The sequence below is a fragment of the Anser cygnoides genome, chromosome 29, assembly GCF_040182565.1.
Source record: "Anser cygnoides isolate HZ-2024a breed goose chromosome 29, Taihu_goose_T2T_genome, whole genome shotgun sequence".
NCBI lineage: Eukaryota > Metazoa > Chordata > Aves > Anseriformes > Anatidae > Anser > Anser cygnoides.
Window position 1 is genome coordinate 1389271 of NC_089901.1, and position 12015 is coordinate 1401285.

Here is a 12015-nt window from a genome sequence, read left to right on the forward strand (position 1 = left end):
ACTGCGTGCGTTCGTGTAGAAGCACTTCAGGTGCGTCTCCTTACACTCAGCACCTTGTGGATCTACCCGAAGGACCTCACTGGCACCCAGCCCCTCTGATTCTAGCGTACCTTCCCTTAGGTTTTCACCGGCGTGCCTGGTTTTAGCCCCTTCCCCCTTCGACTCTAGTTTAAAGCCCTATCTATCAGCCCAGCCAACTCCTGACCAAAGATCCTTACCCCTCTCCGAGAGAGGCACATCCCATCCGGTGCCATCAGGCCCTGTGTAGCATAGACCTTCCCGTGATCAAAGAACCCAAAGTTCTGCCGGTCACACCAGTCTCGAAGCCACGAGTTTATGTGAACAGCACGCCTTTCAGCTTCGATCCCCCCTATCGGAAGGACAGAGGCAAACACAACCTGCGCCCCTGATCCTCTAAGTAGTCGCCCCAAATCCCTAAAGTCTCTTTTGATCGCCTTCGGACTTCTCGTTGCTACTTCATCGCTACCAGCCTGAAAGACCAGTAGCGGGTAGTAGTCAGTGGGCCGTACCAGGCGCTTGACTTTCTTGGCGAAGTCTCTCACCCGAGCCACAGGGAGGCAACAGACTTCTCTGCGGGTTGGGTCCGGTCGGCATATCGGTCCCTCTGTCCCTTTCAGAAGGGAGTCCCCCATAACAATAGCCCTTCTTTCTTTTTTGAAGGATGATGTGGCAATGCGATGTGTAGGTCGCCTTGTCTTAGGCGCCCCCTCCAACTGGGACAGGTTTTTATCTACTTTGTCATTCAGATTGTCTTGTTCTAGTCCTTCATATCGATTATTTAAGGATAGATGAGAAGGTGAGGTGGGCAGAGAGAGGGCTTGCCTACCACCCCGAATAGGCACCTGCCTCCATTCCCCCCCTTGATCTAGGTCTCCTCCCGCTGCCTGGCAGGAGGAGGGAACCTCCGTCTTCTGCATAACAGGAGACGCCTGTGCTGTGGCAGGTTCGTGAGCCTGCCTCAGAGAGGGTAGAGTGCACCTCCACCAGTCAATTTCCATCTCCGATTCCCTGATGCTCCTGAGCCTGTTCACCTCCTCCCGGAGCACCGCTACCTGGCTGAGCAGTTCTTCAACCTGGGCACACCTCCCACAGGCATACCCACCACTGCTGTTGGAGACCGACAGAAGGCTGGGGCACACTCTGCAGCCCAGGACCTGGACGGCTGCGTGTTTCCCGGAGCCCTCCGTCTGAGTAGCCACCCTGGTGACCGTGACTGGAGATGCCGCACGAGATGCGGAGGCCACGGTTTTCTGCCTGGTTGATACCATGGTCAGGTTCTACGCAAGCAGGTTACAAGCACCGAAGGGAGAGGCAGCTGCAACAGAGCGACGATGGGTCCCCGCCCGCCCTGCCCTCGCTCACTGCCTCGCTAACTGCCGCGTCACTCCCTGTTTGCCGGCCCTGTTCGCCGTGCTCCTGGTCGCTCGCGCTCCCTAAGGGCTGCCTTTGAACGGCCGGGGAGAGGAGCTGTCGCTGACGCTGCTGGCTCCACCTACGCCTCGTCAGCCTCCCTCACGAGGGCTGCCGGTGCCTGGCGGCTCCCTCACGTAGGCTCGATGCCCGAAAAATAGCCCTGCCTGTCCCGATCCCGCGCTCCGCTGCAGCAGCTGGAGTGTCTGGAGCTCTGCCTGGGGGCAGATGTGCCTTAGGGAGGTTCTTGGGTGCCCCTGTAATGCTTTTATACCCCAGGGAGGTTCCTAGTGCTCCAGAGAAAGCCTTGGATGCTCTGTGGAGATGCTTTCGGTTCCCAGAGACATATCTGTGTACCCCAGGGAGGTTTTAGTGAACCATGGGGAGGGGCTGGAGGTCCCCATGGGGGATCTCGGCTATCCCTTGAGGTGCTTGTGTACCCTGGGGAGACGGTTCTGAGTTCCGTGTCAAGACTTGGGTGTCCAGGGCAATCTTTGTTTGTACCAGGAGGTGCTTGTGTGTCCTGGGGAGATGTTACAATGCTCAAAGGAGATGCCTGGGTGCCCCGGGGGCATGTCTGGGTGCTCCAAGGACACACCTGGGTGCCACAGTGAGTGCGTTATTGCTCCAAATAGATGCTTGGGTGTTCTCAGAATGTACTTGGATGCCTCTGGGAGACGCTTGTGCGATCTGGGAATTTCTTGGGTTCATAAGGGATTGCTTGCACACCCCAGGGACAGGCTTTGTCATCAATGGGAGGAACCTGGGTGTCCCACAAAAGTGCATGGATGCTTTGTGGAGATGCTTGGGTGCTCCACAGAGATTCTCATGCGCTCAAGGAAGGTTGTCTGGGTCAAGCAAGGAGATGCTAGTGTGCCCTGGAAAAATGCTTGGGGATTCCAGGGGGATCCTTGGGTCCTCCAGGAAAGTGTTTGTGTTCCCCAGGGAGATGTTTGTCAGGTTTCTCCAAGGAGGTACTTCATTGCTGTGTGGAGATGCTTGGGTCCTACAAGGATTTTCTTGGGTGCCCCATGGAGACGTTTGGGTGCCCACGGTTGATGCTACTCTTCCACAGAGAGGTGCTTGGGTCTTCCAAGAAGGTATTAGATAGAAGTATGGAGATGCTGGGGTGCTTGAAGAATATTCTTCTTATTTAGGGTAGATTCTTGAATGCTCTAGGTAGGTGCCTGATATCTCCAAGGAGGTGCTTATGTGCCCTGTCACGATGCGTGGGTGCCCACGGGGACATATTATGACCCTTCTAGGTGCTTGTGCACCACATGGAAGCTCTTGGGTGCCAAGGGAGGTGCTTCCCATCTCCAGTGAGATATTTGTGTGCCCCAGGTGGTGTTTTGGAGCCCTGGGGAGATGCTTGGGTTCTCCACTCAGATGTGGGAGTGCGGTGGGGAGACCCTCGGGTACTGCCATGAGGTGCTTGAGTGTTCCAGGGAGGTACTTCTGTGTCGCAGGGAGATGCTTGGGTGACCTGGGGAGAATTTGGATGCTCCAGAGAGGTGTTTGTGTGCCTCAGGGATATGTTTATGTGCTCTGGGGAGAAGCTTGTTTGACCTGGGAGTATTCTTGGGCTCTCTGTTCAGTTCCTCTGAGAGGACACTCGGAAGCCCCAGGAGGTGGTTGGGTACTGCAGAGAGCAGTTTGTGTGGTGCAGGGAGGTGCTGGAGTGCTCCACTTGTGCTGCTGAGTCCCTTAGAGAGCTGCTTGGTTGCCCCTGTGAGATTCTAGGGTGACTCTGGATGAAATTCTGACTCACAAGCAGGTGATTCCGGTCCCCAGCAAGGTGCTTGGTTGTCCCAGGAGGTGCTTGTGTACCATGAGAAAAAGCTTACAGACCCTGAGGAACTCCTTGGGTGCTCCAGGAAGGTGCTTGGATTCTCCAGGGAGATACTTGTGTACCCAGGGAGATGTTTGGCTTACCCAGGGCGATGTGTGGTTTCTCCAGAGAGGTGCTTCATTGCTGGAGGGAGATTCTTGGCTGCTTGAAAGATATTCTTGGGTGGCCTTTGCAGATCCTTGGGCACCTACAGGTGTTGATCTGGTTGCCCAGGGAGGTGTTTGGTATACGAAGGAGATGCTCTCAAGCATATCCTTAGGGCACCTAAACACCTCACAGGAACACCAAAGCCTCTCTTTGTATTATCCAAAAATCTCCCCAGGGAAGCCAAGCACCTCCCTGGAACACTCAAGCACCTCATGGCAGTACCCAGGAATCTCAAACCCACACTCCTACATCTGAGTGGAGAACCCAAGCATCTCCCCAGGGCTCCATACCACCACCTGGGGCACACAGACATCTCACTGGAGATGGGAAGCACCTCCCTTGGCACCCAACAGCTTCCATGGGGTGCACAAGACGCTCCTTAGGTCATTCAAGTATGTCCCCGTGGGCACCCAGGCATCCCCCAGGGGACACAAACACCAACGTGCAGGAGCCAAGCATCTCCCCACAGCCCTCCAGCATCTCCCTGGAGCCAAGCACCACACAGAAAGCACCCAACCATCTCCCTGGAGCACCCAAAATCCTCCCTGGAGAAACAGAGCTTTGCCCTGGATCAAACAAGCCTCTCCCTTGGGCACACAAGCACATCTCCTAGGGTACACAAGCATCCCCAGATAGCACTCAAGCATTTGTCTGCAGCCACCAAGAAACTTTCAGGATCACCAGTCCATCCTCCTGGGACATCCAGGAAACTCCCTGCATCACCCAGGTGTCTTCTTGCAGAAACCAAGCATCTCCCTGTGCACCCAGGGAGCATCTGGATAGAGCAGCTAAGCAGCCTGGGGAGCACCCAGAATGTTCTTGGGATAGTGAAGAACCTCCATGGAGCAAGAAAGCATCTCCTGAGGCACCCAGGCATCTCAGGGGAGCACACAAGCATCTCCTCTGCACTCACCAGCACATCCTTCAAGTTTCCTGGGCCATTCAGGCTCACACTGTGCTTCAGCCCCTGCTCCATCACGCACTCACCTCCCTGTCCTGCCCTGCTCCGCCCTCAGAGCTGCTGCCAGAGGCTTCCATCCCGACTGGGGCCTGCCCACACCCCTGGCCCTTTAGCCCAGCTGGGCTGCCGTGTCACGGCCCCACTGTGACACCTGGGTGACACAGACACTGCTACCCTGCTGTGCACTGCGGCACCTCTAAGCATTTATTTCTTTGGACTCACAGGTTTGTCAGTGACAGTTCAATTTAAAAGAATTTATCAGATTCACCACCAAGAAAAAAATATATCTGGCAACCTCTGTAAACCTCACAGGTAATGAATACCAAATAATTCTTGAAGTTTTAATCAAAAGTGTTGGTGGGGTTTTTTTGGTGGTTCTTTGTTTCTTGTCCGTTGTTCCTCATATCTAATCTAAATCTTCCCTTCTTTTGGATTCAAACCATTGCTCCCGCCTTGGTCTATCATCTCCTCATCAAGCTCATGAACGGTCCAACCTGACACACAGGAAGTAAGCCAAGTGGCAGGAGGATGACACGAATGAGAAAGGAACTCCTGACCAAAATCAACAGGAGGAGGTGGCAAATAAATGGTGGGAGCTTGCTGCCTCCCAGCATCAAAGGCTCAGTGATTCTGAACAGGAGACTCGTTACGGTTTGTGAGTTTAGGGAATGGGAGGGGACTGTGGGGCAAGCTCCTGGCTAGACAGAGGGTCCAAGTCCAGCTGCTGGAGGGATCCGTATTGTACGTGTGTTTGTACAGGTATATGTTTTCCCAGAATATACCCTAGCAGAGAACAAGCCCAGCATTCATTTTGTCCTGGCTTTGCTTGCTTTGTAGTGTGTTTGGATGTTTCAGAGATGGTTCTCATGGTAATTCTTGCCTTGGTCAGAAATTCCACTAAACAAGTACCTCCCTTAGTGCCTGTCGAGTCCTGACACTCCTCACGCTGTTATCGTGTGAGAGTCACCACCATCAGGGTGAGCCATCGGCACCCAACCATGAACAGGTGACAAAAGGGAGCTTCAGGGCAGGGGGACCTTGGGAATGTCCAGCCTTCAGCCAGCAGAAACCCCCTGGAGGTGGCAAGGAGACGTGGCCAGTGCTGCACGTGGGGCAGAATACCTGCATCCATCAGGGCAGGGCTGGACGTGAGCAGCTGCGGGGGGACCCTGAGGAGAAGGCGTGGGTGCTACGAGGACACCATAGGAGCCAGTGGGACATGCTGAGAGGGAGCAAGGTCAGCTCCTTACGGGGCTGCACTAGGGGCAGCGGGGGCCACCCAGACCCTTACCCACTGTGCACTGACATGCACTGACATCTGAGAAGCTCAGATACTCAAAGAACTTCCTTGGGAGCTCTGGGGATACGTTAGAGCATTTGGGGAGGTTCTTGGGTGCCCTGAGGAGATGATTTGGTGCTCCAGTGAGATGCCTGAGTGCTGTGAGGAGACGCATGGCTTCTCCAGGAAGATGCCCAGTGGAGATTCTTGGGTACCAACACTGATGCCGTTCTCTTCCAGGGAGGTGCTTGGGTGCTCCTGGGAGATGCTTTGGTGCTGTGGAGGGTGCTCCAGGAAGATGCTTGTGCTCCCAGCGAAGATTTTGGCTTTCAATAGGGAGGTGCTTGTCTTCTCCAGGGAGGTGCCTGAATGCTCCTTGAAAAAGATCATGTGCTTCGGGGAGGTGTTTGGGTCCTGCGAGGAAGACAGGTTGGTGGTGTGGGGAGACTGTTGGGTGCTCCAGGGAGATGCCTGTGTGCTGCATGGAGCAGCCTGGGTACCCTCGGGACGTGCTTGTGTGCCTAAGGGAGATGTTGGTGTGAACCAGGGCAATGCTTTGCTTCTCCAGGGAGGAGCTTGTTGCACCTCCCTGGGGCACCCTCACATGTCTCCTGGGAACCTCAACATCTTTTGGGACAATTCAGGGATGTACCCAAGACATCCAAGGCTCCCTAGAGTTCCCAAGCATCTCCCTGCAGTTCCAAGGCATTTCCACGGGAACACAGTTTGATCCCGGAGGTACCAGTCTTCTCCCCAGGGAACACAAGCATCTTCCAGAAGGACCCATGCACCTCCCCACAGCACTCAAGCATCTCACTGGGGTGCTGAAAACTTTCCACCGTGAACCCAGCACCTCCTACCTCACTAAGACATCAACCAGAAGCAAACAAACCTTACTTTGAAGGGTAATGAAACCGTCCATCTCAGGGGACAGCCAAACATCTCTCTGGGGAACCCAGGAACCTCTCTTGAAGACCAAGGATCTCCCTGGATTACCCAAGCATTTTCCCAGGGCATGCTGGCATCTCCGCAGGGCATCCAAGCACCTTCCAGGAGCACACAGTCTTCTCCCGGAGGCACACAAGAACATTCCCAGAGCACCCAACCATCAATTTCGAGCAAGAAAGCACAACACGGGGGCACCCAGGCATGTCTCTGGAGACCCTCCCTGGAGGAGACAAACTGCTTTCTGCAGTACTCGAGCACCTCCTGGGGCACCCAAGTATCTCCTAGGGGAATAGGAGCATCTTCCTAGAGAGCCCAAGGACATGCCCAGGGCACACAAGCACCTCCCTCCCCAGAGCACAGAAGCATAACCCTGCTGCATCCAAGGTTCTGCCCTGGTCACTCAGGCATCTCCCTGCAGGTCCTAAAGCATCTTGGCATAACACGCAAGCACCTCCCTGGGCACACCACCCATCTTGGTGGACCTGCCAAGCACCTCTCCAAGGAATCCAACACCTTCCTGGAGCACCCAACTGTCTCGCTCAGGGCAAGTAAGCACCTCCCTTCACACCAAGACATAACCCTGCAGCACCCATGCCTGTTCCCGGAACACCCAAGGATCTCCCCAACACACCCAATCTGCTGAGCTCCAGCCCCTGCTCAGGCTGCAGCGGGACTCTGGCCCTGCTCAGCCTCGCACACCGCTTCAGCCCCTGCTCCATGGCGCACTCACCTCCCTGTCCTGCCCTGCTCTGCCCTCTGCTGCCTGCTGCCAGGGGCTTCCATCCTGACTGGGGCCTGCACGCAACCAAGGGCCCTTTATCCCAGCTGGGCTGCCGTGTCACGGCCCCACTGTGACACCTGGGTGACACAGCAACCGCTGCCCCTCTGCCCATTGTGACACCTGGGTGACACAGCCACCGCTGCCCCCCTGCCCACTGGGACACCACTCACTACTTATTTCTTTGGACTCACAGCTTTGTCAGTGACACAAAATGGGTCAGATTCACCTCCAAGAACATATTTCTGGCATCTTTCATACACTTCACAGGTAATGAATACCAAATAATTCTTGAAGTTTTAATTAAAAATGTTGGTGTTTTTATTTCCTTCTTTGCTTCTTATCCATGTTTAGCAAGTTTTCGTTTCCTTGTTCAAGGTCCACACATATGCTTTTCTCCTTCTCTAGCTTGGAAAGTTCTCTTATAAAGAGATCTTCCATTTCCAGCTGCTTGCTCTACTCTTCTGTTAAGAGGAATCCTCCTGGTTTGTGTCTTGTCCTTGTGTCTGGGTTTGCTTGGCCAGCTTTGTGTCTCAGCACTTCTGCTGAGCATTCACCAGCTCCATTGCCCTTCTTTAGCACAAGGCAAAGCAGAGGACTTGAGGTGAGCAGCCTTGGGCCTGCTGAGGGACCTGCTTGGAGGATTCCTTTGGGATATGGCACCCCTCCCTGCAGAGAGGAGGGGTGCAGGGAGATGGTTGATGTTTGAGCATCAACTGATAAAATGGACTGGCTTGGAAGGGACGTGCCAGGTCATCTAATTCCACCCCTCCTTCCACGGGCAGGGACACCTTCCACTAGACGAGCTTGCTCAAAGCCCCATCCAACCTGCCCTTGAACACTTTCTGGGATGGGGCATCCACAGTTTCCCTGGGCAACCTCTTCCTAGGAGTCACCACCCTGATCAGAAAAGAATTTCTTCCTCATACCTCATCTAAATCTACCCTTCTTTGGGATTCAAACCATTGCTCCTCGTGCTGAAGGGATCCATTTTTTACGTGTGTTTGTACAGGTATATATTTTCCTAGAAAATATCCTAGCATACAAAGAGCCCAACACACATTCCCTCTGGTCCTGGCTTTGCTTGCTTTGTAGCGTCATTGGGTTTTTCAGAGATGGTTCTCATGGTAATTTTTGCGTGGGTCAGAAATTCCACTAAACAAGTACCTCCCTTAGTGCCTGTAGAGTCCTGACACTCCTCACGCTGTTATCGTGTGAGAGTCACCACCATCAGGGTGAGCCATCGGCACCCAACCATGAACAGGAGACAAAAGGGAGCTTCAGGGCAGGGGGACCTTGGGAATGTCCAGCCTTCAGCCAGCAGAAACCCCCTGGAGGTGGCAAGGAGACGTGGCCAGTGCTGCACGTGGGGCAGAATACCTGCATCCATCAGGGCAGGGTTGGACGTGAGCAGCTGAGGGGGGACCCTGAGGAGAAGGCGTGGGTGCTACGAGGACACCATAGGAGCCAGTGGGACATGCTGAGAGGGAGCAAGGCCAGCTCCTTACGGGGCTGCACTAGAGGCAGCGGGGGACCACCCAGACCACTTGGGTTATCGTCCCTCTCGACTCAGTGCTGCTGTGGCTACCTCTGGAGCAGGGTGGCCCAGGCTGAGGGACCTGGGCTTCTTTGGCCCTGTTTCTTGCAGGCTCTGGGCAGTAGAGAAGTAGGCTGAGACTGCTCGAGGGGTGGTTGCAGTGATGGTGGAGTTTTTCCTCTTTGTCCGAAAGAACATGGGAAAGAAAGGACATCACAAAATTCAGATTCAGGGTGGTGAGATGGGGGTATGAGGTGAAATGCTTCTTGAAGAGCAGAGCTGTGGTGCAAGACATCATGCAGAGGGTGTCAGGATCAGTGCCCTGGCTTTGTGTTTCATAGATTACTGAGGGCAGATGGAGAGACATCAGTCAAGGCAGGGAGGTGCTCAGGTGAGAGCAAGGTGGGGAAGCAAGGTGGGTATCTAAGTCCTGCAGGGAAACAGGTGCAGACAGGCAACAGCACAGCACAGCCTGTGATGGTTATTGTCAAGGATCCTTTGGAAGATGAAAGCCCCTGACAGAGCCAACAGCTTTGTCTGCTGGGCTCTGGCTCTTGTCTCTGTCAGTGAGGCCTATGAGGAGACACCTCATCCTTACAGCATTAGGGTCTCAATGCCTCCTCATCCCCCTCCAGGAGCCTAGGAGATGTCCTCCTGTAGCCTTGTACTTGGCACTGCCCTTACCCACTGCGCACTGACCCAGAAAGAGTCCTAAACCGCGCTGGAGGGACAGGATCTCCCTTCCCAGAGGCTGGGGTCGGGGCCCGACTGTTGGACTTCATGGGACACATCAAGGTTTCCTCAGCACCAGGGCCACCTTTCCTGGGCCTTGGTCTCCCCGTCATCACTGCCTGCACTTTTCTGCTCTAACAAGTCCATGGGGAGGCTTTGTCAGTAATGTCCCTCAGTGGCACCGTTAACACTGGGAGAGGCTTTGCAGTTTGCATCAGACTTGGTCTACTTGAGAAGCTGCTTCAGCCTCCCACGAGCAGCTCCTGTGCCAGGCGCAGCAGGGCTGGGGGCACTGCGTGCAGCTGGCATGGGGAGAGGAGAGGAGGGGGAGAGAGGTTCAGGGCAGCCTGGCATAGAAAGGCAGGGGAGAGCTGGCAGAGGGAGAAATCCTCACAGCCACCTCCCCACGGTAAGTGTCTGGGTGCAGGGCAATGCCGCTGCGCACCCTGCCAGGCTCTCCTGGAGCTGGCACAGCCCTCAGGCGATGGCAGCTGTCAGGAGGACGCTCGGTGTTGGAGTTGAAGGGCACGCAGGGCTTGTGTGCTGCAGGGTGAGCGTGCAGGGCCCGAGGGCTCTGTTCTCTTGGGGCCGGCTGCAGGCTGTGCAGCCGGGGGTGCAGGCAGGGGTGCCCAGGGCTGTGGTGCAGAGCAGGGTCCCTGCTGTGCCCCAGGGGCTGTGTGGCGGGGCAGGGCCTCTGCCGCCTGCCAGGCTCAGCACTCAGCCTGCCCGGGGAGCTGCCCAGGGGCTGCGGGGAGAAGCTGCGGCTGGAAGGAGCCCCCCCGGCACGGCACGGCACGGCACGGCACGGCAGGGCAGGGTCCTGCTGCTGCCCAGAGCCTGCTGCCTGGGGCAGGCTGCTCACAGCCCCGCACCTCCCCAGGGCACTGCACAGCAGAACTGCCCACCAGGAGCTACCTGAAGGCAGTGCACTTTTAGAATCTGCTTCGTTTTCCTGCCCATGTGCTGAGGCAGAATGATGGTAATGGAGTAGGAACATCTGTACTAAAGACTAAGGCTCCTTGAGCATTGCTGCTGCTCTGAGGCACCTCACACACCTCAGCATACAGACGGTACTGATATCACCTTTGTTGTTTCTTAGGGAATTATTTGACCTTCCCCTCATGTCCTGCAGCAGGGACTTGTCCCTGGCCTGTGGACTTCTCAGATCAATCCAGGTTCCCTTTTACCTGCTGCTGTAGACCAGGACTGACTGCTGCACAGCCCACAGCACAGCCCCCTGCTTCTTGTGGCATCGTCAGAGCACCAACCAGAGAAAAGACAAGGAGCAGCAGAAACATCATCCTGAAATGCATGAGGCAGTATGTTGTTTGTGTGGTGTTTGTTGAGACAAGCAATGGATTTTGCATTAAATTTCCACAGTCTTTCCTTCGTTTGGACAGGCTCCCTTTCTCCGAGGCAATAGATGTGTAACAGCAGCTCCATCACCGAGTTCCTCCTCCTGGCATTCGCAGACACGCGGGAGCTGCAGCTCCTGCACTTCGCGCTCTTCCTGGGCATCTACCTGGCTGCCCTCCTGGGCAACGGGGTCATCATCACTGCCATAGCCTGCGACCACCGCCTCCACACCCCCATGTACTTCTTTCTCCTCAACCTCGCCCTCCTCGACCTGGGCTCCATCTCCACTTCTGTCCCCAAAGCCATGGCCAGTTTCCTCTGGGACACCAGGGCCATTTCCTACCCAGGATGTGCTGCACAGTTCTTTTTGCTAGTCTTTTTGATTTCAGCAGAATTATCTCTTCTCACCATCATGGCCTACGACCGCTACATCGCCATCTGCCAGCCCCTGCACTACGGGACCCTCCTGGGCACCAGAGCCTGTGCCACCATGGCAGCAGCTGCCTGGGGCAGTGGCTTTCTCCACGCTGTGCTGCACACTGCCAATACATTTTCACTGCCTCTCTGCTGTGGCAATTCCCTCAACCAGTTCTTCTGTGAAATCCCCCAGATCCTCAAGCTCTCCTGCTCAGACTCCTACCTAAGGGAAGTTCAAGTTCTTGTGGTTACTGCTTTTCTATTTGGGAGTTGTTTTGTTTTCATTGCTCTGTCCTATGTGCAGATCTTCAGGGCCGTGCTGAAGATCCCGTCCCAGCAGGGATGGCACAAAGCCTTTTCCACGTGCCTCCCTCACCTGGCTGTGGTCTCCCTCTTTATGAGCACCATCATGTTTGCCCAACTGAAGCCCCCCTCCATATCCTCCCCATCCCTGGACCTGGTGCTGGCAGTCCTGTATGCAGTGGTGCCTCCAGCAGTGAACCCCCTCATCTACAGCATGAGGAACCAGGAGCTCAAGAATGCCATACGGACACTGATGACCAGGTGTTTTTCATAA

General features: G+C 55.2%; 1 protein-coding gene across 1 annotated transcript; it reads left to right on the forward strand.

Annotated features, from left to right (window-relative positions):
* Window positions 1–11088: 11088 nt before the first annotated feature.
* LOC136787379 (olfactory receptor 14C36-like) lies at window positions 11089–12015 on the forward strand. Its single transcript, XM_066984558.1, has 2 exons — window positions 11089–11296; window positions 11411–12015. Exons 1-2 carry the CDS (start codon window positions 11089–11091, stop codon window positions 12013–12015), a joined length of 813 nt encoding a protein of 270 aa, XP_066840659.1.

What these genes read in the sequence shown, in the direction of transcription:
- LOC136787379 (XM_066984558.1), top strand. Translation starts at nt 11,089, where the DNA reads ATGTGTAACAGCAGCTCCATCACCGAGTTCCTCCTCCTGGCATTCGCA. An exon ending in CCTCGCCCTCCTCGACCTGG is followed by an intron (nt 11,297 to 11,410) that starts GCTCCATCTCCA and finishes TTTTGATTTCAG; the next exon opens with CAGAATTATCTCTTCTCACC.